Raw genomic sequence first — 21,033 nt, forward strand, 5'->3', positions numbered from 1 at the left:
GCTCGTCACGTGGAGTCTAATAATGGTCTTTGTTTTGCGCTACGACGTCTAGAACTGCTAACAATTGAGTTTGAAAATATGACGTCATCAATTTTGAACAGTTTCTTCGCTATAACTTGGCCAAAAAAAAAGAGGTATCGATCTCAAATTTGGTATCTGGATAGAAGGCGGTAAGGACTATCACATTAATTCCGTTTTTCGAAATTCAAATTTTTTTTTTTGGATTTTTCGGCTATTATATTAACAAATATATTGTTTTATTTTTGGGGGTCAAAATAAAAAAAAAATAAAAAATCCGAGATAGCAGTTTTGTAGCCCTGTTAATTCTGCACCTTTTATGTCTGAAACATTTTTTTGTATCTCTAAAGCTGTAGGCCTGACAGCTCTTCCCGCGAAACCTTTCTTGGGTCGAAAATGGCAGAAATGACGTCACTCCGACATCATTGGCGGCCAACCTATTGTCCTATTATAGCCTTCGGAAAAAAAAAAATTTTGGTCACAATGTGCAATAGCTATTCACGGGAGGGTACTGAAAGTTTGGTGACGATCGGCGCAGCGGTTCTGGAGATACATAAAAAACTAAAGGGGGCAAAAAATGCCCCCCCCCCCACCGCCTGGAAGGTTAACCTTCGCCCCAGTGGGGGGGGGCATATGTTACCACCCTGTCGCGTTTTTTGCGTGTGAATAAAAAACCGTGGCGCGTAGCGCCGCGCCGCTTGGGGTAGCTTTTGGTACATCAATTTTGGACAATGTATTAAATTTTTGACCCCAGGTCATGTCAGGTCAGGTCACCAGGTCAAGTTAACTGACCAAGCCTAAAAAAGTTTGCAGTCATGTCCAGCCTGCAGTGTTTGCCAGACAGGTTTTAAACTTGGTGGATTGCATGCTGTTATGGGCGCCTACAATTTGTATATCTCGGATTTTTATACCCGTGACCTAAGGTCAGGTCAGTGACGTGACCTCTCCATTACAAGTCAATGGAGAAAAATGGAAATGCCTCTAGATCCGTGTGTACGCATAGGAACAGTCCAAATATTTCAGAATCACAATGATTTGGACCACCCGTGATGATCTAGGTGTCATTTTTGCTGATAGCCTCTAGAAAGGTCATCCGAGGTCATTTGAGGCTACAAACAGATTGTTTGCCAATAACTCGCGATTGGTAAGAGATAGAACGCTAGGGATGGTCTCATTGTGTTTGTCTTGTTGAAACGCATCCACTGATATGCAACATGACCTTTTCCGGTCAGGTCATGACCTTGACCTGAGGTCAAATTTTCAAGTTGACCTTTCAAGGTCAAATTATAGTTCAATCGACGCGTCTCGGCGAGAGGTACACGATTCTGGCAATAGAAATATCGTGGCTTTTTGTAGTCAAAAGTTATTGTCGAAGAACACTTCGTAAAAACAGCTGTTTTGGAGTTTTTGCCCTCCGGAGGCTAAACCGTTGACCTGAGGCCAATTTTGATAATGACCTTATCAAAAGAAGAAATCAAAAGCTATCGATTGCTGTTCCATGCGTTTTTCTAGCTACCATAGTTCCTGAGATAACGGCATGTTTTCCGAAAAATATGACAATTGGCAAATTTTGACCTTTGATGACCTCTGGTGACCCCAATATTGCTCTAAGATGAAAAATGACCGAAATACTTTCAAACGTACGCATTGAGAGCTATCGACTGCTTTTTACCGCGTCTTTCTAGCCCTCTTAGTTTTTGAGTTAGAGGTGGGTGGTAACATATGCCCCCCTCCCCCACTAGGGCGAAGTTGGCTGAGACCGCCACCGGGGCGCGGGTTAAGCGACTTGTATCTCTGTAGCACGAGGCCGGCATGTGACAAAATCCATTCACCCTCAGAGGTTTCACGCAATAGCCAATAAGTACACTAAGTTTGAACAAAATCGCAGAGGTGGCCGATTTTGGCCGTCCCGGTTGACATGGAATTGGTGTTTTTCCAGCCGCGAGCGTATAAGCCCCCCCCCCCCCCTCCCTTGCCGCTTCGCCCCTGATCAGGGCTGCGGAGTCGGAGTCGGAGTCGGAGTCGGAGTCGGAGTCGGAGTCGGTCGGAGTCGACAGTTGTGACCGGAGTCGGAGTCGGAGTCGGAGTCGATTTTAGAAACCCGAGCCGGAGTCGGAGTCGGAGTCACCGAAAATCTGTCGACTCCGCAGCCCTGCTAGGTCTGCGGAGTTGGAGTCGGGAGTTGGAGTCGGTCGGAGTCGACAATTCTGCCCGGAGTCGGAGTCGGAGCTGGTTTTTGAAAGCCGGAGTCGGAGTCGGAGTCGGAGTCGCCGAAAATCCATCGACTCCGCAGCCCTGCGGCCCTGATCGAGCTAGAGTTCCGCGGAAAAAACGAGCGTTTTGCCCGTGAAGAGAGGAAGCCATTTATACCCAATTTTAAGGTCCTAGGTCATTGGTTGACCTTCCAGGTCAGGTTAATGACTCAGAAGTCGGGAAAATCGGGACCTGTTAGAAGGTCATAAAGTGTGGCTACTATGGGATGTTTCGGGGTGCTGATGACGAATATCACGTTAGTTTTGATCACAGATGATGTCTTCATGCATTTAGGCCAGGTCGGGTTAGGTAAGGTCACCCAGTAAGGGTCCTGCCGGGTATTCGTAGTAGGTGTCAACCAGGGGTGCGGAGCCGGAACCGAAGCTGGAGCCGGAGCCGGCATATTTTGCCCGGAGCCGGAGCCGTGAAACAATATAGTTCGGAGCCGGAGCCGTCAAAAAAGAGTCAAAGAGTCAAAAAAAGAGTCAAAAAAGACTTTCGAAGAGGAATAAATGGTTGACCTAGTTCGGTTTGACAGTACAAGGCAGTGGCAGTACCTACATGTGGTATTCAAAGTAGCCTTGTTATGCAAATACAGCAGAAGCAATGTGTACCAATCCCATCGTCTTTTTTGTTCCAACCGTATTTAATTGCATAGGGGATGTACTGAGCACTGGAGCCGGAGCCAGACCATTTTACTCGGAGCCGGAGCCGCCCTGACATTTCACCCGGAGCCGGAGCAGATTTTTTCTGCGGAGCCGGAGCCGTCTGAAATTTCCACGGCTCCGCATCCCTGGTGTCAACCACCTCTGACAGCTTCGTTACATGTTACGAAGGCACCAAAACTACTTCGTAAATGTTCATATGGTTGCTAGATTCGAATTCAGCTCCAAAAACTAGCCCAGAAACATGTAGAACTCGAAAAAGTGAACCGAGGTCATCAAAGGTCAATGACCTGACCTGACCTTCAGGTGACCTTGACACCCACCCTAATGCATGGGGGCAACATCATATCACATGTCTGAACACTTGAAACCACGAAAAGACTGCAAACGCGCGGCTAATGCGAGCCGACATACGCCGAATCGCGATTCCGACCAAACATCGTCTCGAAAAGTAGGTCACAGGTCAAAGGTCATTGGGGTCAGGGTTATGAAATTTTCAGGGTAGGTGTAAAATTGATCAACACGAGGGAACTGTAAGTTTTGTCGTGATCGGCCGCTTTTTACGCGAGTTATTCGCGAAAAACCGAGGGATGGGGTCCGTTCGACCCCCCCCCCCCCCCCCCGCCTATACGGGCGAGGGTTAACTTTGATAGCCTGTAACATCAAACCCTTACCTGAAAGTGAGCTCCGACATGGTGCACGGGACTCCATTTCTGAACGGCTTTGAGATAGTGAGGGTCTGGTCTTGATTGTTGATGGTGGACACCTCTCCTTGGTAATGACCCAGTGCCGGCCCACAGTCCAGGCTCACAATGGCTCCTATGTATTCTTCCATTCTCAGTCTGGGTTCCTGCAAGTCAAACTGCATCATAGATAGGTAGGTACCATTTTAAAGACTTTATTCCTCACATCAAAAAGAAATAATCACAACAATGGTAAATAGTATATTTTGAGCTGTGCTCAAAATTATCAGTAAACAAGTGCTTTGCTTAAGCTTTTTTAACTTACAGGATAAGGTCATTAAAATAAAATGTTTTAAATGTGAGCCTTGCACAAGCATAAAGAAACTTGAAAATATACATAGGCACCTACCAGTTAATTTATACTGAAATGGCAATAAAAATGATGGTAACAACTTGCAATTATTATAGGGACCCTCCTACCTTCAAAAAAGTAAATGAATTGGCATAAAAGTGGTGAAGCTTGGTTCAGAGTGAGTAAAACATCTACCTAAATCTGAGTAGGTATCTGCCATATTTCATTGAAAATATTAACTGATTTTTGAGATATCAGACAAAATTTTTCTGGGCCTTTGCTGTTCCTTTGATGTCATTTGGAAGCAATAATTTGGTATATTAAAAGTGCTGCAAATGTTGTGCACAAACAGCATATACCACCACAGCTTCACAACGATGCTAGCATAAGATTTTAGAATCGCTAGATCTGTGCTGACATCACAAATTCAGAGGGGTATTCAAATGCATTAGCCCCTCTGAATCCAATGTAAAGCCTTTCTCTATGTTGTGAGTGCCCAAACCAGTAAGTGCAAGCCAGGGATCCCAGTTTGGCTATCTGAACTTAAAAATAATGTTAAGGTGGTGGGATGGTCACTTTAAGTTGAGTTAGGGTCAATGAGTTGAATGTGGGCAGGCTCTATCAGGCCAATTACTCTAATCAAGCAAAAGCGTTGCCGGGCCTTGTTAACAACTGGATACTATCAGCTGGCTGGCCAAGTAGTGTCATACGATATCCATTAATATAGATATAAACATGGTAGTATATGGACCTTAACATGTAAAATGGCACAAATATGAAAAACTTTAAGTAGATATTTAGTCTTTTATATCAAGCAGTTTATAATGGCAAGCTCTGCTAACGCCAGCATACGGCGCCAGCTGGGAAAGTCCAGTTATTAGCACAGCCTGCTTCGCTTTGATAGTATGCTTGCCATGTCATACTCCGCTACTGTCTCAAACAAGGTCACATCCCGTCACCTCCCTTTAGCTCATAGGTGTTTACAGGGAAGTGTGACGCCTGCTTGACAACTGACAAAAAATTGCCAAAGAAGAATGCTTGTCCTGTAATGAGAATTTTCAATTTTATAAATAGGTATAAACTTGCACAGCATTCAACAGTAACTTAATCTTACAATGATAGCTCAGAGCAAGGCGGTATATACCGCTCAGAGATAAAAAAGCACTATAACAAAATGGTGTAAAGCAAGCATAGATACCAAGGCTATCAGTTGGGGAAACTACGAGGCGAATGTCAAAAAATGGATTGGTCAATAAATGGACTTTTGATGACCATATATGGGCATAAATGCAGCCCCCGCTACTAAGGGTGAAAAACGGTATAACAAGCCGGTACTTGCGGTATCGCGTCCACTTATTGGAGAGAAAAGGCTTCCATTTTTCACTAGGAATTAGTGTGATTCGATTAAATTCGGCGAATTTACTCGAAAATGGCGATAGGAAAACGGCTTTTCTGCAGGTTCTGGGCGTCACAATCAGCTGGCCATTCAATAAATGGATTGGTTTTATGAAAGAAAATTGTTAAAAGATTTAATTTAATTACAATAAACAAAAAGATTTAATTCTAAAATAATAACTTAACTACAATTAGAAAAACCATAAACAAAATAATAAAAATAATGACATTTTTTAACCACGGTACTGCTTACATTTTTTGGCGCGTCTGTTTCAATCCACCATATTTGCCAATCACGGATTGACCTTGCGTTGTAACTCTGCGATTTAGAGCCGCCTGTCAATTATGCACCGGGTGAGTGTAGGCCTTGTGTGGTTAAAACACATTCTTATGCCTTATTTTTTCATTTGAATGCTTAAATTCATTGAAAAGATGAAGTTGTCTGATTTTATGACCATATATGGTCATCGCCCCGCCCACTCCAGCCGCTGATTGGCTAATCCAATTTTTGTTTGGCTCCTCGTAGTTTCCCCAACTGCTATGTAAACCGTGTAAACCTAACCAAGGCTATGATAGGCCCAAGGCAGTATATTGATATCAAGGCCGGTTTTAGTTTGGGTTTTAGGGCCTTGGGTACCACGGCACATAGAGAACTTTGGTATCTGCATCTGTAATAATGATAATAATATATGTACTGTAAGAATTTTGGATTTGGCAGGCTTTGGCTACTTACTCGTGGTTACTTGTGGTGTAGGACGTATAGCCTCGTTGAGGCAGGCTTTACGGTCAGCATGCGTCGGTTTTATCTCAATCTCGTCACAAAGACAGCAGCAGAAAGCACTAATCTACTGCCACGTTTGTCAATTCAGCAGCAACGAATATCACCCTCACAGCAGCGTATTTCGGGCTGTCTCCGGCACGCAGGGCCTCCTCGATGCGCTGATTCCAAATATGTAACTCTAGGGGTTTGTATTTTGCACTGATAACGAATGGCACGTTAACATCAGCAGCATATATGCATTTCAGCAGCATATTGCGGGCCTTTCGACCTAAATGAAAATTGTTGTACAGGATGTCCTCGATGTGCTGCGGCTGATTCCGAAAATGTGCCGTTTTAGGGTGGCATTTTGCACTGTTAAGTGTTAACGAATTAACGGCCCGTTAATATTTCAACAACATATTACGGGGTCTTTCGATTTGGCTTGGCACGTTAACATCAGCAGCATATATACACATAGACCCGGGAACAGGGGGGGGGGGCAGCGGGGGCGCTTGCCCCCCCCCCCCAACTTGGGAGCCGAGGGGGCGGCGCCCCCTCAACATTGAGGCAGCGAGAAAGTATCTTTCCTCCCTTTTCCGGACTTCTTTCCTTCTTGTTTCCTTCATGCATCTAAACATCAACACACGGCCTTTTCCTTGCCATCTGAATGGTTTCTGCTGATTGGTACAGTATCGATTTGACAACATCTGCTATTGTCATCCCACTTTGGTTTAAGCCTGACCTTGGCCATAAGTTTGACAGGCCAGATTTTATAATGGACCATTTTGAGTCAACTTTGAGAAATACATATGACGTACATACAACGGTGGTAAAATCGTTGCTATTATAGGTACCTAAGTAACACAGTTTACCCGCTCCGGGTGTGAGGAAGGGGAGTAGGGCAATGAGTGCACTGACGTGGCGCCAGGGGCGCGGGAACTACTTTCAGACTGTGGGGGCACACCATGATAGAGATCAACCTAGGGTACCCCAAATTTAGTTTTCTCGCCGGTTTTCGGCCACTTATTTTTCATCCCTTGGCTTTTTCAACAAAAAAGGAAAACATTTGCAAAAAAAGTGCGGTATTCCGTCTCAAAGTTGTGGGGGCACCGCCCCCACGGCCATAGAGTTGGGGGGGCAAGCTGCCCCCACTGCCCCCCCCGGTTCCCGCGCCCATGCGTGGCGCCCTCGGAGGGCCGGTATGGGATTAAAGCTCAGTGACACTATAAGGGCTTGTGTGGTGCCTTCGTTTATCGGTAGCACCTTCAAAATCGCCGGCGCAGGGCCCTCAGAGCCGCCGGTAAGGGGCTTTAAGAGTTTAGAGGCACTGGTGTGGGGCCGTCATGCAGGTGCCGGCAGGGGCGGTCGCAGACTTGGAGTTTGGGGGGGGGGCCAACTTGGCAAAGGGGCCCCTGCGCTGACCCGGGGGGGCCCGGTGCTAGCTTAAAGGGGCCCACGGGCGTAGTGCACGGGTGCAGAAATCCAGGCCATGGCCGGTGAAGCGGGGGAAGGGGTAGGGAGCGGCACCCGAGCGGAGGCTCATTGCGAGCTTTGAGGATGTTCCATGTCGAAAAGGTACCGATAAGTGCATTTTAAAGCATTGATAATGCCAATAACTCACGCAAATGTGAATGGACTACCGCAAAAGTAAAGACGGCTAACTTTGCCATTTTCTGAGATCATCGTGCTAAAACTTTTGACAGTGGGTCATCGGTATCTGTTCACTGTTCAATCACACGTGTTCCGTTTCATTTTTGTTTTTTAGGTACTTGAGCACAAATGTAAGTTTTGAAGACCATTAGGGTAGACCGGGGCAAGTCGCCTCGCCGAGGTAAAACGCCTCACCGATGTTTCTCGGAACTGGCAAGGTTCTGGAAGAACATCATCTCTTCTATAAAACGTGCACTATATGATCATTATATGAGCAGACTGGAAAGAAATTGTGATGACTCTTTAGGGAGATATAGCCAAAAATGTGTTTTTGGAGTGATTTTTATGTTTTGTTGTCAGCTTATGCATCATGGCGTTCTTTTATGGTTCACATCAGTTTAACGAATTTTATGTATTTTGAACAACTTTATCTAACGCTTATAATACCGGCTTGGTTCGTGTTAAATTATGCCTTGCTGGAGTGCAAGGCGTTGTTCGCTGACCGAACTACGTGATGGGGTAAAACGCCCCAGTAGGTCGCGGGGCAAAACGCCCCATGGGGCGTTTTACCTCATGTGTTGTTCGGACTACCCACTTCCTAGTGTTCGGTAGCTGGCTAACAGTAAGTTTCCATGCATTTATATGTACTTTTCTCAGCAACTGGATGGCAAAGGAAGTATTTTGTTAAGATTTCCATTGCAATAATTTATTACTTGGCCTTATGAGGCAGGTGAAAAACCTGCTCATACAATAGTGTCATAGCTGAACACCTGATAGGGTGGAAGGAGCTAACTTCAGTGCCGTGCTTCCCAAAGTCTAACAGACCTCTCATATAAGATTTAAGTCAACTAGCATGTTTAATCTTTAATCTAGAGTATGGGGCTTCTTGCCCCAGGCCGTGGGGCGTTTTGCCCTGGGGTTGGGGCAAAATGCCCCATTTGCAGTTGCTTCACAAATCACTTCCTACCTAGGAGTCCGATCATAAGTGAATGAAGTTGAGGGGTGGAATTTATAGTAAAATGTCCAAAGAACGCATTGAGCACAAATTTGGCCTTCCAGGTGATGTGGGACAAAAGTTATGTAGCAAAATAAATTATCTGGGGCGTCTTGCCCCAGGCTACCCTACAGTAAAATGCTTCGAAAGATGGATAGTGGGCAAAATATCCTAAATTTGTCGTGCTGCATGGAAAGTAGTGTTGCTGAGAAAAGGGGGTTTGTTCCAGATTATTGTGGATGCAGAATACATTGTCTGCACCCTATGCAGAATTATTGTTGGTGCAACTGCGCCCACTGCACCCATGGTTCCTACACTTATGGGCCCATCGATAGCGCTTCGGCGATACCTATCGCCTAGATGCTGCAATGGGGCCCTTATAGTACGGTGTCAGACCCCCAGACGCCGGCGTTGGATCCAAGGGTTAGCGAAGGGCCTCAAAGGCCCCAGGTAGGGCCCCAGAGGCTGATGTGGGCCTTCAGAGGCAAGTGCGTGACGTCCAAAGGTAAGGCTTGAGCCCCCAGAGAACATAATAGGGCCATCAGTGGCCGGTGTAGAGACCTCATAGGCCAGTTTTGGGCCCCCTCAGAGGCTAGTGTGGGGCCTCAGGTGTCGGTATGAGGCACCGTTATGGGTCCTCAGAAACCGGCATCGATCCTTCAGAAGCCAGTACGGGGCCCTCAGAGGCACATAAGGGTCAGTTTGGGTCCCAGAGACAGAAATGGGACCATCAGAGGCCGGTGTGGGACCTTTAGAGACTGGTTTGGGCCCTTAGGGGCCAGTTTAGGGCCCTCAGAGACCAGTACAGGGCCTCCAAAGGGCAGTTTGAGACCATCAGAGACCGAATTGGGCACTCAGAGGCTAATCTAATGTGGGTCTTTACAGGCCAGCATGGAGCCCTCAGAGGTTAGCGTGGGGCCATAAAAGACCGACATGGGCCGGCGTTGGACCCCAGAGGCCAGTAGAGGGCCCTTAAAGGCCAAGATGGGCCCTCAGAGGCCGATGCGGGCCCTTAGAGGCCGGCATCAGGTCTTCAGAAGCCCGTGCGGGGCCCTCAGAGGCTAAGGTGGGTGTTTACAGGACAGCACGGGCCCTCAGAAGTCAGTGTGGGGCCCTAAAAGATCGGCATGGGCCGGCGTTGGACTCCAGAGGCCAACAGAAGGCCCTCAAAGACCAAGCCGATGCTGACCCTTAGAGGCCGGCATCGGGTCTTCAGATTCCAGTGCGGGGGGCCCTCAGAGGCTAATGTGGGCCTTTACAGGCCAGCATGGGGCCCTCAAAGGTCAGAATGGGACCCTAAAAGACTGGCATTGGCCGGCTTTGGACCCCAGAGGCCATCAGAGGGCCCTCAAAGGCCAAGATGGGCCCTCAGAGTCCGATGCGAACCCTTATAGGCCGGCATCGGGTCTTCAGAATCCAGTGCGGGGCCCATAGAGGCTAATGTGTGTCCTTACAGGCCAGCATGGGGCCCTCAGGTCAATGTGGGGCCCTAAAAGACCGGTATGGGCCGGCGTTGGACCCCAGAGGCCAGCGGAGGGCCCTCAAAGGCCAAGATGGGCCCTCAGACGCCGATGCGGGCCCTGAGCGGCCGGCATTGGGTCTTCAGAATCCAGTGCGGGGGCCCTTAGAGGCTAATGTGGGTCCTTACAGACCAGCATGGGGCCCTTAGAGGTCAGTGTAGGGCCCTAAAAGGCCGGCATGGGCCGGCGTTGGACCCCAGAGACCAGCGGAGGGCCCTCAACGGCCAAGATGGGCCCCAGAGGCCGATGCGGGCTCTCAGAGGCCGACATCGGGTCTTCAGAATCCAGTGCGGGGCCCTCAGAGACACTTAAAGGTTAGTCTTGGGACTCGAGAGACAGAAATGAGGCCACCAGAGGCCGGTTGGGCCCCTGAGGCCGGTTTAGGGACCCTCAAAGGCCAGCGGAGGGCCCTCAGAGGTCAATGTGGGTCCTCAGCGGTCAATGTGGACGCTTGACCGCCACTGAAGGGCCCTCAGAGGTCAGTGTAGGACCCTCAAAGACTGGTATGGGAGCTGTTAATGGCTGGCGTGGGTTTCTCGAGCCTCGTGACAATCGAATACGGGCCAGGGCCCCATACGGCCATGGGGGCCCATCGGTTGTTTGGGGGGGGCCAAATGATATGATGGCCCCCCTGATTTGCCTTTGGGAGGGGCCATGGCCCTGATGGCCCCCCCCCCCCCTGCGACCGCCACTGGGTGCCGGTGTGGGCACTCAGAGGTGCTAGTGTGATTCTCTCAGAGGCGCCGGTGAGGGTCCTTACAGGCGTTGCTGTAGGCCCTCATAGACGCTGGTGTGGAGCCGTTACAGACGGGTGTGGGACCTTAAGAGCTGCTGACGCGAGCTCTCTACAAGCCGGCAGGGGGTCTCAGTGACCGGCAAGGGGCCCTTAGGCCGACAGAAGAAGTCCTGTGGGGTCCTTAGAGACCGACATGGTACTGTCAGACGCCGGTGGGGCTCTCAGAGCCATCGGTGTGGGGCCCTCAAAAGTCACCAGTGGATGGCCTTTAGATGCGCAGGTGTTGGTTGGGTCCTCGGAGCCGCCAATATAGGGCTTTTAGGCACTGGTGTAGACTGTAGGCACTCAGAGTTGGGGGCGTGAAACCCTCAGAGACACCGATATGGCCGTGGGCCCTCATAGGCGCCGATGAGGGCCCCACAGTTGCCGTTATGGGGCCCTCAGAAAAATAAGTGCGGGACCATCACAGGCGGGAAATGCCCCTAGAAGTGGCCCCTCATAGGCCGGCAAGAACTCTCAAGAGGCCAGTAACGGGCCTTTAGAGATCCACCGAGGGGCCCCTAAAAGTCATAAGAGGCACTCAGAAGCCGGCGTGGGGCCCTTATGGAGATCTTAGTGTGGCTATTTGGGGTCCATGAGGTACTCTAACGAGCCCCATGGGGCCCTTCTAAGTCAAAATATGGCAATCGTTAGCCCTCAGCGGTTAAATGGCGCCGCCGGGCCCCTCGGACCCGAGGGTCCCTTTGAACCCGATGGGGGGGGGGGGGAGGGGTACGTGTCCCCTTAGTCCCCAGGCTACGCCACTGTTTCATATGCATCATGTCAGGTATTTTAGGCTCGCCCCCCCCCCCCAACTTGAAAATCGTTCCCGGCAGGGCCTCGTCTAAGGAATTTTCACTGGGGGGGCAGAGACTGAAGGAGCCAAACCTAGCCCGCGCCCGGCTGGGGGTCCTGGATTTCCACGCCCTGCTGGGGGGGGGGGTGTTTTGAACACCCCCCCCTTGTAACTCTGCTCCTGGGCCACGTAGCGATACGCGGAAGGCGGCGTTCGAAAGAGCGTCAAAAATAATGACGAAATCACTTCGGTCAATTTTTTGGTCAGGTCAAAGGTCAGGTCACCAGAGGTCATTGAAGGCAAAATTTCGCCGATTTCCAGGTCGAATAGCGAAAATTTCCAAGAAGCCAACGCATAACTCGGGAACCAATAGAGCTACAGCGCCGCGGAAAAGCGCATTCGATAGCCCTATTAACGCCCTTTCTGAGTAATTCTCTCAGATTTGACCTAACGTCAACGGTTTTGCCTGCAGGGGGCAAAAACTGCAAAAATAGCCGATTTTTTTCGGAAACAGTTTTTCTGCAATAACTTTTGACCCAAGCCCTGTACGAGCTTACTTTTACCGGCATCGTGTTCCTCTCGTCAAGACGCATCGAATGAACTATAACTTGACCTTGAAAGGTCAACTTGAAAATTTAACCTCAGGTCAAGGTCATGACCTGACCGGAAAGGGTCATGTTGCATATCAGTCGATCCGTATCGTCGAGCTGAACACATCTAAGGCGCTTTCATCGCTCTAGCATGCCTCTATCAAAAGTTATTTGCGAAAAACTGTTAGATACCATTCGTGACCTAAGATGACCTCAGGGCATAAACAAGGGTCACGGACACCATTTTCATGTTCAGTGTGTCTAAACCACTTGTAATTCGTTGTTTGGGAGTGTTTATAATGTCTTTCATCCAAAAGAGGCGCATTTCAATTTTCTCCCATTGACTTATAGGGGAAGTTGGGGGAACGCCGAATACTTTTTTTCTGACGCCCGTAGCACGCAAGGTAGACAACATAAGCTATTCTTGTTGGCGTCATTCGAGAGGCCAGTCTTTTGTCTTTCAAACATACCAGGCGCATTTGATGAATTCGCATACCGTTAAGCGCAAAAACTAAAAATATCAAAGAACTGACTTTTTCGGCGTTGCCCCGGACTGCGGGAAAAGCCGAAAATGGGATAAATGATCTACGAGGAATGCCGACATTGATGTTTTGCCAATTTATCTCAAACTTTATCCAAAATTCATCAAAGCTGACACGCGTTTTAAGAGCTTGAGGACGCTTGGTGCACACTGGAAGTTATAATTGTGTGATATAATAAGAAAATGCCAGGTAAATCATTCCTTATAGGTAACAGGCCGTTGTGCCGGCTGAAAGTGTAATTTGTTTGACTAAAAATACGCGTTGCTATTCTACAGCAGAAAAGTCCACGTAGCGTGCTTTAACGTGCGTAATTGCACGTTTTCGGCATTACCCCAGCCAGCCATACTTTCATTTGCAGGCCCATAACTTTTAAACGTGCTGTATAAATTTCAAATAGGCAGCACACTTATGCAAAGACATGCTGAAGATTACTTGACCGAATTGGCCAGACAAACGGTAGCATAATGAGAAAGAAATGCAGCTTCAAAGGCGCATGTAGTACAAGGGAAACGTACCTTGAAAACGCTTTTGGCGCCCTCACAGCCGAAGTATTCCAAATGACGATTCGTAACAAACATGCGATAATTGTAGTCACTTAAGCTTCAGAGCATCACTGAGACGTGGCATCCATGCTGTACGGTTTTAGAAATACCTCGAATTTCGGCTTTGCCCCAACTCCGGCATTGCCCCAACTTCCCCTAATGGGGAGGTCGCAAAATTGACCTGACCTTAGGTCATCGATATCAAAATTCTGAGATATACATTTTGTACATGCTATTGCTCTTAGCAATCGCTGAAAGTTTCAAAGCGATCGGTCACTCGGTGTAGCTATGACAGACATTGAAACTTTTTATGAGGTAAGGTCACTTCAAGTGACCTGGTGACCTGACCTAGAATGACCTTGGTCTGAAATTTTCACAACATGTGTAGAATTGATGTATGATAAGGTGTACCAAAAACGGCGGCGCTCCGCGCCGCCGTTTTTGAGATATTCGCGAAAAACCACAAGGGGGGGGGGGTGTTCAAACACCCCCCCCCCCAGCAGGGCGCGGGCTAGGGTACCCCCAAAACCTGTTTTCTCACCGGATTTAGGCCACTTGTTTTTCGTCACAGCCCTGAGACCATGATTTTTTTTTACAAAAAACAATAAAAAACAGGCAATCCGAGCCATGTGTAGGGAAGGGGAGGGGGATCGGACGGACCCCCCATAGGTTTTCGCAAAAAACTCGCGCAAAAAGCGGTTGACCGCGACCAAACTTTCAGTACCCTCGAGCTAATCAATTTTACACCCACTCTAAAAATTTTCATGGCCCTGACCAAAATGACTTTTGACCTGTGGCATATTTCTCGAGACCATGTTTGGCCGGAATCGCGATTTAGCGTGTCAGCTCACATTGTCCGCTTGTTTCCAGTCTTTTTGTGATTGTAAACGTCCAAACATGTGAAATGCTGTTCTTTCCATGCATTACAGTTGGTGTCAAGGTCACGTGAAGGTCAGGGCAAGGTCATTGACCTTTGATGAGCTTGGTTCACTTTTTCGAGTTTTACATGTTTCTAGAGTAGTTTTTAGGGCTGATTTCGAATTAAGCATCCATTTGAACATTTATAAAGTAGGTAGTTTTAGTGCCTTCGTAACATGTTACGACGCCGTCAGTTATAGTTAACACCTAGGTACTATTGATAGCCGGTAGGACGCCTACTTGTTGACCTGACCTGACCGACTGGGGGTGCTCGAGCTCTCCTAATTCCACGCCGGCTTGGCTTTGGAGCCGCAGCAGGCGGCGCGGGTCAAGGTCACCGCTAGGCGGTGGTGGATTTGCTGCGCCCGAGCACCCCCGGCTGAGCACAATGCTCCACCATATGACTGACCTGACCCGACCTGGCCTAAATGCATGAAGGAAGACATCATCTGTGATCAAAACTAACATGAAATAGTGATCACCACCCCGAAAAAACAACAGTTTCACTATATTAAGTTCTAGCAGGTCCCGAATTTCCCGACCTTTGGGTCATTGACCTGACCTGGAAGGTCAACCAATGACCCAGGACCTTAAAATTGGCTATTATCGTCTTCCTCTCGTCACGGGCAACACGCTCGTTTTTTCCGCGAAGCTCTAGCTCGATCAGGGGCAAACGGCAGGGGGGGGGGTCCAAACGACCCCTCCCCTACACGTTAGACGCTGGCGAACACCGCACACATGCGAGGGTTAACATTAGTGTGCTACGCCCTCACATTGCCCCACCAAACAGTGACAAACATACTTATCCGTGTTGGGCGTTTGATTGAGTGTGGGGAGGGGGCAAACACGAGTTTTTTTTTTATAAATTTAGCTCGAATGTTTGAATGGACGGATTGACAGAGCCGCAGCCCACGCTAAGCAGAGCTTGTTGCGTAGACCCCGACCCCTACCGTCCGATCGCGCAATTCCGGATAACGGGAGAATTTAGATGCCAAAGTTTAACGTGCCCTTCAAAGCCGGACACGGCCTGCCCCACTCAACTGACTTCAACTGGCTGCGGCTGCTCCCACCAACCGCAGACCATCCCCATCAGGAATCTCAAATAACGAGCGCCGGAGCGTCTCGAACCCGGGCTCTCACTACCGGGAGTCCAATGCTCTACCAACTGAGCTACGGGACAGGCAAAGTTGGTTCACTGGCCAGCTGCCAACTGACAATTTACTTCTTGGCGCTCTCAGCTCTGAAAATCACAAAACTCTGTTTTTCCCCGTAGCCATGAACAGTTACCTATTGAACAAATAATTGTTTGATATTTCCGTGAAATCCATGTAAGACTCCTAACAAAAACGTACCTATTGCAGAGAAGGTAATTTTGTTAGAAGTTCACGTTTTGACTGGGGGGGCAAATGGTGGTCACTGGGGGGGGGACAATCCGCTCGACTGGGGAGGCAATTGCCCCCCCCCCCAGTTAACATGTTAGACGAGGCCCTGGTTCCCGGGCCCCTGTATATACATTTCAGCAGCATATTCCGGGCCTTTCGACTTAAATGAAAATTGTTGTACAGGATCTCCTCGATGTGCTGCGGCTGATTCCGAAAATGTGCCGTTTTAGGGTGGCATTTTGCACTGTTAACGAATTAACGGCCCGTTAATATTTCAACAACATATTACGGGGTCTTTCGATTTGGCTGAACATCGGACGGAATACAGCCGGCTTCCTCGATGCACTGATTCCGAAAATGTAACTCTTTAGGGTGGTATTTTGCACCGTTAACGAGTTAACCCGGCAGGCGGTGGGCCTCCCAGCCACCTTCCGCGCGGTGGGGGGGGGGGCATTTTTTGCCCCCCCCCGTATCTCCGAAACTACTGGACGGGTCCGGAAAATTCAAATGGCGTTCGATAGCCCTGTCAAATTTGTCGAAGGAAACCAAATTTCATTGACCTCGGGGTCACCGATGACGTCACAGGTCAGGTCAAAGATAAAATGTTTCACCGTTCACGGGGCTTCTAGGGAAAGCGCTATAACACCAAGTAAAACGCATTTTGTCGAAAATCAGCGATAAGGCGTCAGTTGTCCAGTACATATTAGTGGTGTCAATCGGAACTTGAATCTTCGGAATTCCGATTTTGTCCAATGTCCAATTCGGAATTCGGTTGGACAATGACAACAGGCTTTGGACAACTTTGGACAATCGCTTGTTACACCTCAACATTTTTATAAAGTAATCGTGTTTAACATTGATTGGCAATTAGAAAGCTCAGCTTTCGATATGATTACCACTTTTGAGCTGGTAACGATGCATTAAAAGCAAATTAAATAACGGTGTTGAGTGTAAACTACTGCGTAGATGTCGGACATCTTTGGACAAATGGTTGGCTTGGACATTTTTGGACGGACGGTCGACGTAAGTCTTGGACATTGGACAGACATTGGACATATGTTTTCTGAAATTGACATCACTAGTACATATGTTGCTATTAGAGGTCACTGGTCATACCAGGTCAGGTCACAGGTCGGGTCACCAAAGGTCACCAAGGGTCACCACATGAGCCCAACTTTTCTAAGGTTATGCGATACATGTTTTATGGCCAGTTTTTCATTTCCAACTCAATGGTGTTGGAATCAAATGACGAAGCACTCTGGTGAACAGCATTATATGTAATATATTTAATGGAATAACCTTCTGTTCAAAATTCTAAAAATTGCCAAAAGTTACCAAAAACACTTGAATATATTTCGGAGGTGTTGCCTCCGAAATATATTCAATAGAAAATACATGTTGCCTCCCGGTAGCATCGTCTTCAGCGTGGACGTAACCAACTTGTACGGCAACATACCTTACAACGAGGCAATCGACAGCGCAAGAAAACTTCTGGAACTCCACCATCAAAACATAGACATGTTTGGCCTGGACTTGGATGCGCTAAGTCCCCTATATCCAATCGCTAAATATTTACCACGTGACATCCTAAACCAGATATACAGCACCTATATACTTCCAATATTTGACTACAGTGACATTGTATACGACGGACTAATAACGACCAAAGACAAACTACGACTAGAACGACTACACGCAAGGGCAGCACGTCTAGTGACGGGTGCGTTATTTAACACATCTCATAACAAGCTCCTTTTAGACCTAGGCTGGGACACCTTAGAAACACGACGAAAAAAACACCGACTGATATTTTACAACAAGCTGATAAATCATTTCGCTGACTTGCCGCAATACATAAGGGACATACTACCACAAACCAGACAAGACAACACGGGTCGTGCTCTTCGCAATGCCACCAATCTCACACTCCCAAACAACAGAACATCACTTTTTAAACAATCTTTTATTCCTAAGACGACCAGAGATTGGAACATTTTACCAGAATCCATCAGAACCGATCCCAGCCTCAAATCCTTCCAACGAGCGATAGAGACCAGACTTTGTGCAGGGACCGTCCCACCATATAATAATACTGGATCAAAGTTTGGAAACATTCAGCATGCAAGACTTAGGTTGAACGCAACTGTCCTAAAAGCTCATCTCTACCAAATCCAAAAATCTTCTTCTCCCTGCTGTGAGTGTGGGAGCCCAAAAGAGACTGTAGCACATTTCGTTCTAAATTGTCCCCGTTTCCAAGTGCTACGCTCTGAACTTTTCGGACAAGTTTCAATAATTATACCCATATTTAACAACTGTAACAGCGTATCTAAACTTAACCCGCGCACCGACGGGGGGGGGCGGATATCCGCCCCCCCTGAGGTTTTTCGCAGATAGCGGGAAAACCGCGGCGCGTAGCGCCGCGAAATTTGGTATGACTATTCTCTTATCAATTTTACACATGGTGTGCAAGTTTGAACCTCCTAACTTTTAAGGGCAGGTCACCAGGTCACTTTGAATGACCCAACCTCAAGTCACTTTTTTGCAAATTTGTCACCGTGCCAGAGCTACAGTAGATGTCGGAGGCCTTTGAAAGTCGCAGGATGTTATTAGGTCATTAGTAGCTACAATTTGTATATCTCGGAATTTTGATGTCGGTGACCTAAGGTCAGGTCAATTTCGCGACTTCCCCATTATAAGTCAATGGGGGAAAAATCAACTCCCTGTTTTTACCACTAAAACGGGTCGGAATGGCCCCATATACCATACATGACTTCACACACGATCAACCTTCACTACCTTGAGGTCTGTTTTGCTGTTGGGCAGCTGTAAGGTCATGTGACGTCATCAAAGGTCACCAAAGGTTTTTTGCCAATAACTCCTTACAGGAACAAGATACAGCCGCGCGGATGGTCTCATTGTGTTCAGCTCGTCAAGACGCATCGAATGATATACATGATGACCTCAAGGTCACGTGACCTGAGGTCAACCTTTGACCTTGACCTTTCGAGGTCAACATATATATCATTCGATGCGGATTGACGAGAGGATCACGATGATGCCCTTAGTTTGTTCCTATCTTGACTACTTCGAAAGCTATTCGAGAAAAACCCTCTCCATATCTAGCGCCGCCATTTTGACTTTTTCGACCCCTGTGACGTCATCTTTGACCTGACCTGAAAATGACCTCAGTAAAAATTGTAGACCTTGTCCGTGCGTATCCGATGCCGTTTATCGCTTGTCGCTATCTTGCTTCGTTCTCGAGATCTCAGGGGGGGGGGGCGGTCATCCGCCCCCCCCCCCCCCCGTCGGTACTAAGTTGGCGCAGACCCCCGTCGGTGCGCGGGTTAACTTATTGCTGTATGGTAGAGGCCTCAACAAAAACGATCAGATCAAAGTAGCGAAATTATTCCAAAATTATATTATCAAAACTAAAAGATTCCAGAACCAATAGCATCCAGCGGCGGACGGCGGGCCGGACGGTTCGTCGTGTCGCCTGGGGGTAGCAACTTTAATTTCAACCAGCGAGCGGTGGGTGTGGCGCGGCTTGGCGGTGGTCAAACAGACTTGTTTTCATATTATGTTGTGTTTTTTATGTAATACTCATGTTTATTTTATACTGATTGATTAAGAGAGGTGCTTTAATTTAAGAATTTTTATTCTTTTGCACCAATCTTATAATATTTTTGTGTATGTTTTGCTCATTTGTAATGTTGAAAATAAATGTGTATGTATGTATGTATGTATGTACGTCACCCGCCTCCTGCGCCACTGTCTGTCAAACAACTACCTTCGTTTTGGGGACAAGTACTACCGTCAAACAACCGGATTAGCCATGGGTAGCAGAGTTGCCCCTCCGCTCGCGATCATCTTCATGGACCAGCTCGAGCAGCGCTTCAACGCACTATGTTTTAACTCTGGACCAAAACTGGCCAGGGCTCGTAACTAAGAAACTATACGAAATACAGACGTGTTTTTGGGCTCAAACGAAACGTTGGAGACTAACGATCATTTAAAGTGCAAAATGTGTCGGACCAGATGCTTATGCACTTGTTTATGACGTCACAAGTATTACGAAACATATTAAAAAATATGGCTATGTTCTCAGTTCTAGCTATTATTGCACGAGCATTTAGGTATCTGTATATTTAAAATAATCGTAGGTCTGAGCAAGGCTCATCGATGAGGCAAGTCAAGGTTGAGGACATGACCTTGTTAATTAGCGTTGATGACCTCAGGTGACCTTGAATGCTCTTATATATGACTTATTCATATAGGCCCTACAATCTTTATATTTATTTCAAAAACATTTCAAACGTGTGTTTTGATATCAAATTGATGTTAACCCTGACCCCACTTAAGTAAGTCCAGAGTCTTGTATGTTTTACGTCACATGACGTCAGGGGCGGATCCAGCTTATCCGTTTGGAGAGGGCAAAAGTTCCCGAACCATTCGGTGACCCCGACCGACCGCCGCGCCGGTGACTTAACAACGCTACACGACATCTGCAATCTGCATGTGTGCAGTTCAGGGAGTTCCATCTGTTATCAGCATACCGACCTAAATCATAAGCAGCGAGCGGTCAGCTCCATCCTTCAGAATGGTTGTGACGGAAAGACCTGCTATTCGTCCAGGCAGGCATCGACGCTGTATTATATTTTCTCACATTCAAAAAAAGTGTTCACCCCCAACACCGGCGCACTCAGGCGCAGCTGAAATTTTTAGGACATGTAGACAACTTCTTGACCCACAGTGTGGTGGTAGTCCAAGACCGTACACTAGCGTACAATTTTTTGTAGCTCTATTAGAACATTGACATTTTTCAAAAAATTGTGCCAATGTAGGGGCTGACGGAAATCAATAAAAGTAACACCTATATGCATTGTAATTATATGAATTATGGCTCAGTACAAAGCTAAAAGTTCGCGCTATCGTTTGGTACCCGAATTATATAGTTTGGTCAATCCAAAGCTCGAAGATGTTGACGTGAAGTAAGGCGACTGTTTCTGCGTTTGTTCGCCGAAGTTTAGCTTTTGAGAGTTGTCCGACTTTGTTGTACATTCTCAACGTTTTCAAAAGTGAAGAGAATAAAAGTTTCCGTCGTTAAAGATGCTCTGATCATTTTTGAACATGATAGTGGCCAAATGAAAACGTTTAAAAATAGTCGATATTTCGCGTCCTGGCCAGTTTTTGGCCAGCGT

General features: G+C 47.5%; 1 protein-coding gene across 4 annotated transcripts in view; it reads right to left on the bottom strand.

Annotated features, from left to right (window-relative positions):
* Nucleotides 1–21,033, bottom strand: part of LOC122384927 (enhancer of mRNA-decapping protein 3-like) — a 60,377-nt gene that overhangs the window by 17,777 nt on the left and 21,567 nt on the right. The window contains exons 1-2 of one of the 4 annotated variants that reach the window (XM_043372761.1): nucleotides 6,100–6,182; nucleotides 3,611–3,786 (exon numbers count right to left, since the gene is read on the bottom strand). In XM_043372761.1, the coding sequence (XP_043228696.1) occupies nucleotides 3,611–3,771 (161 nt within the window). In that variant the 5' untranslated portion in view covers nucleotides 3,772–3,786; nucleotides 6,100–6,182. The other 3 variants (XM_043372762.1, XM_043372763.1, XM_043372760.1) reach the window with 3 other exon arrangements.

The sequence above is a fragment of the Amphibalanus amphitrite genome, unplaced genomic scaffold (genome assembly GCF_019059575.1).
Source record: "Amphibalanus amphitrite isolate SeventyFive unplaced genomic scaffold, NRLGWU_Aamphi_draft 000203F_arrow, whole genome shotgun sequence".
NCBI lineage: Eukaryota > Metazoa > Arthropoda > Thecostraca > Balanomorpha > Balanidae > Amphibalanus > Amphibalanus amphitrite.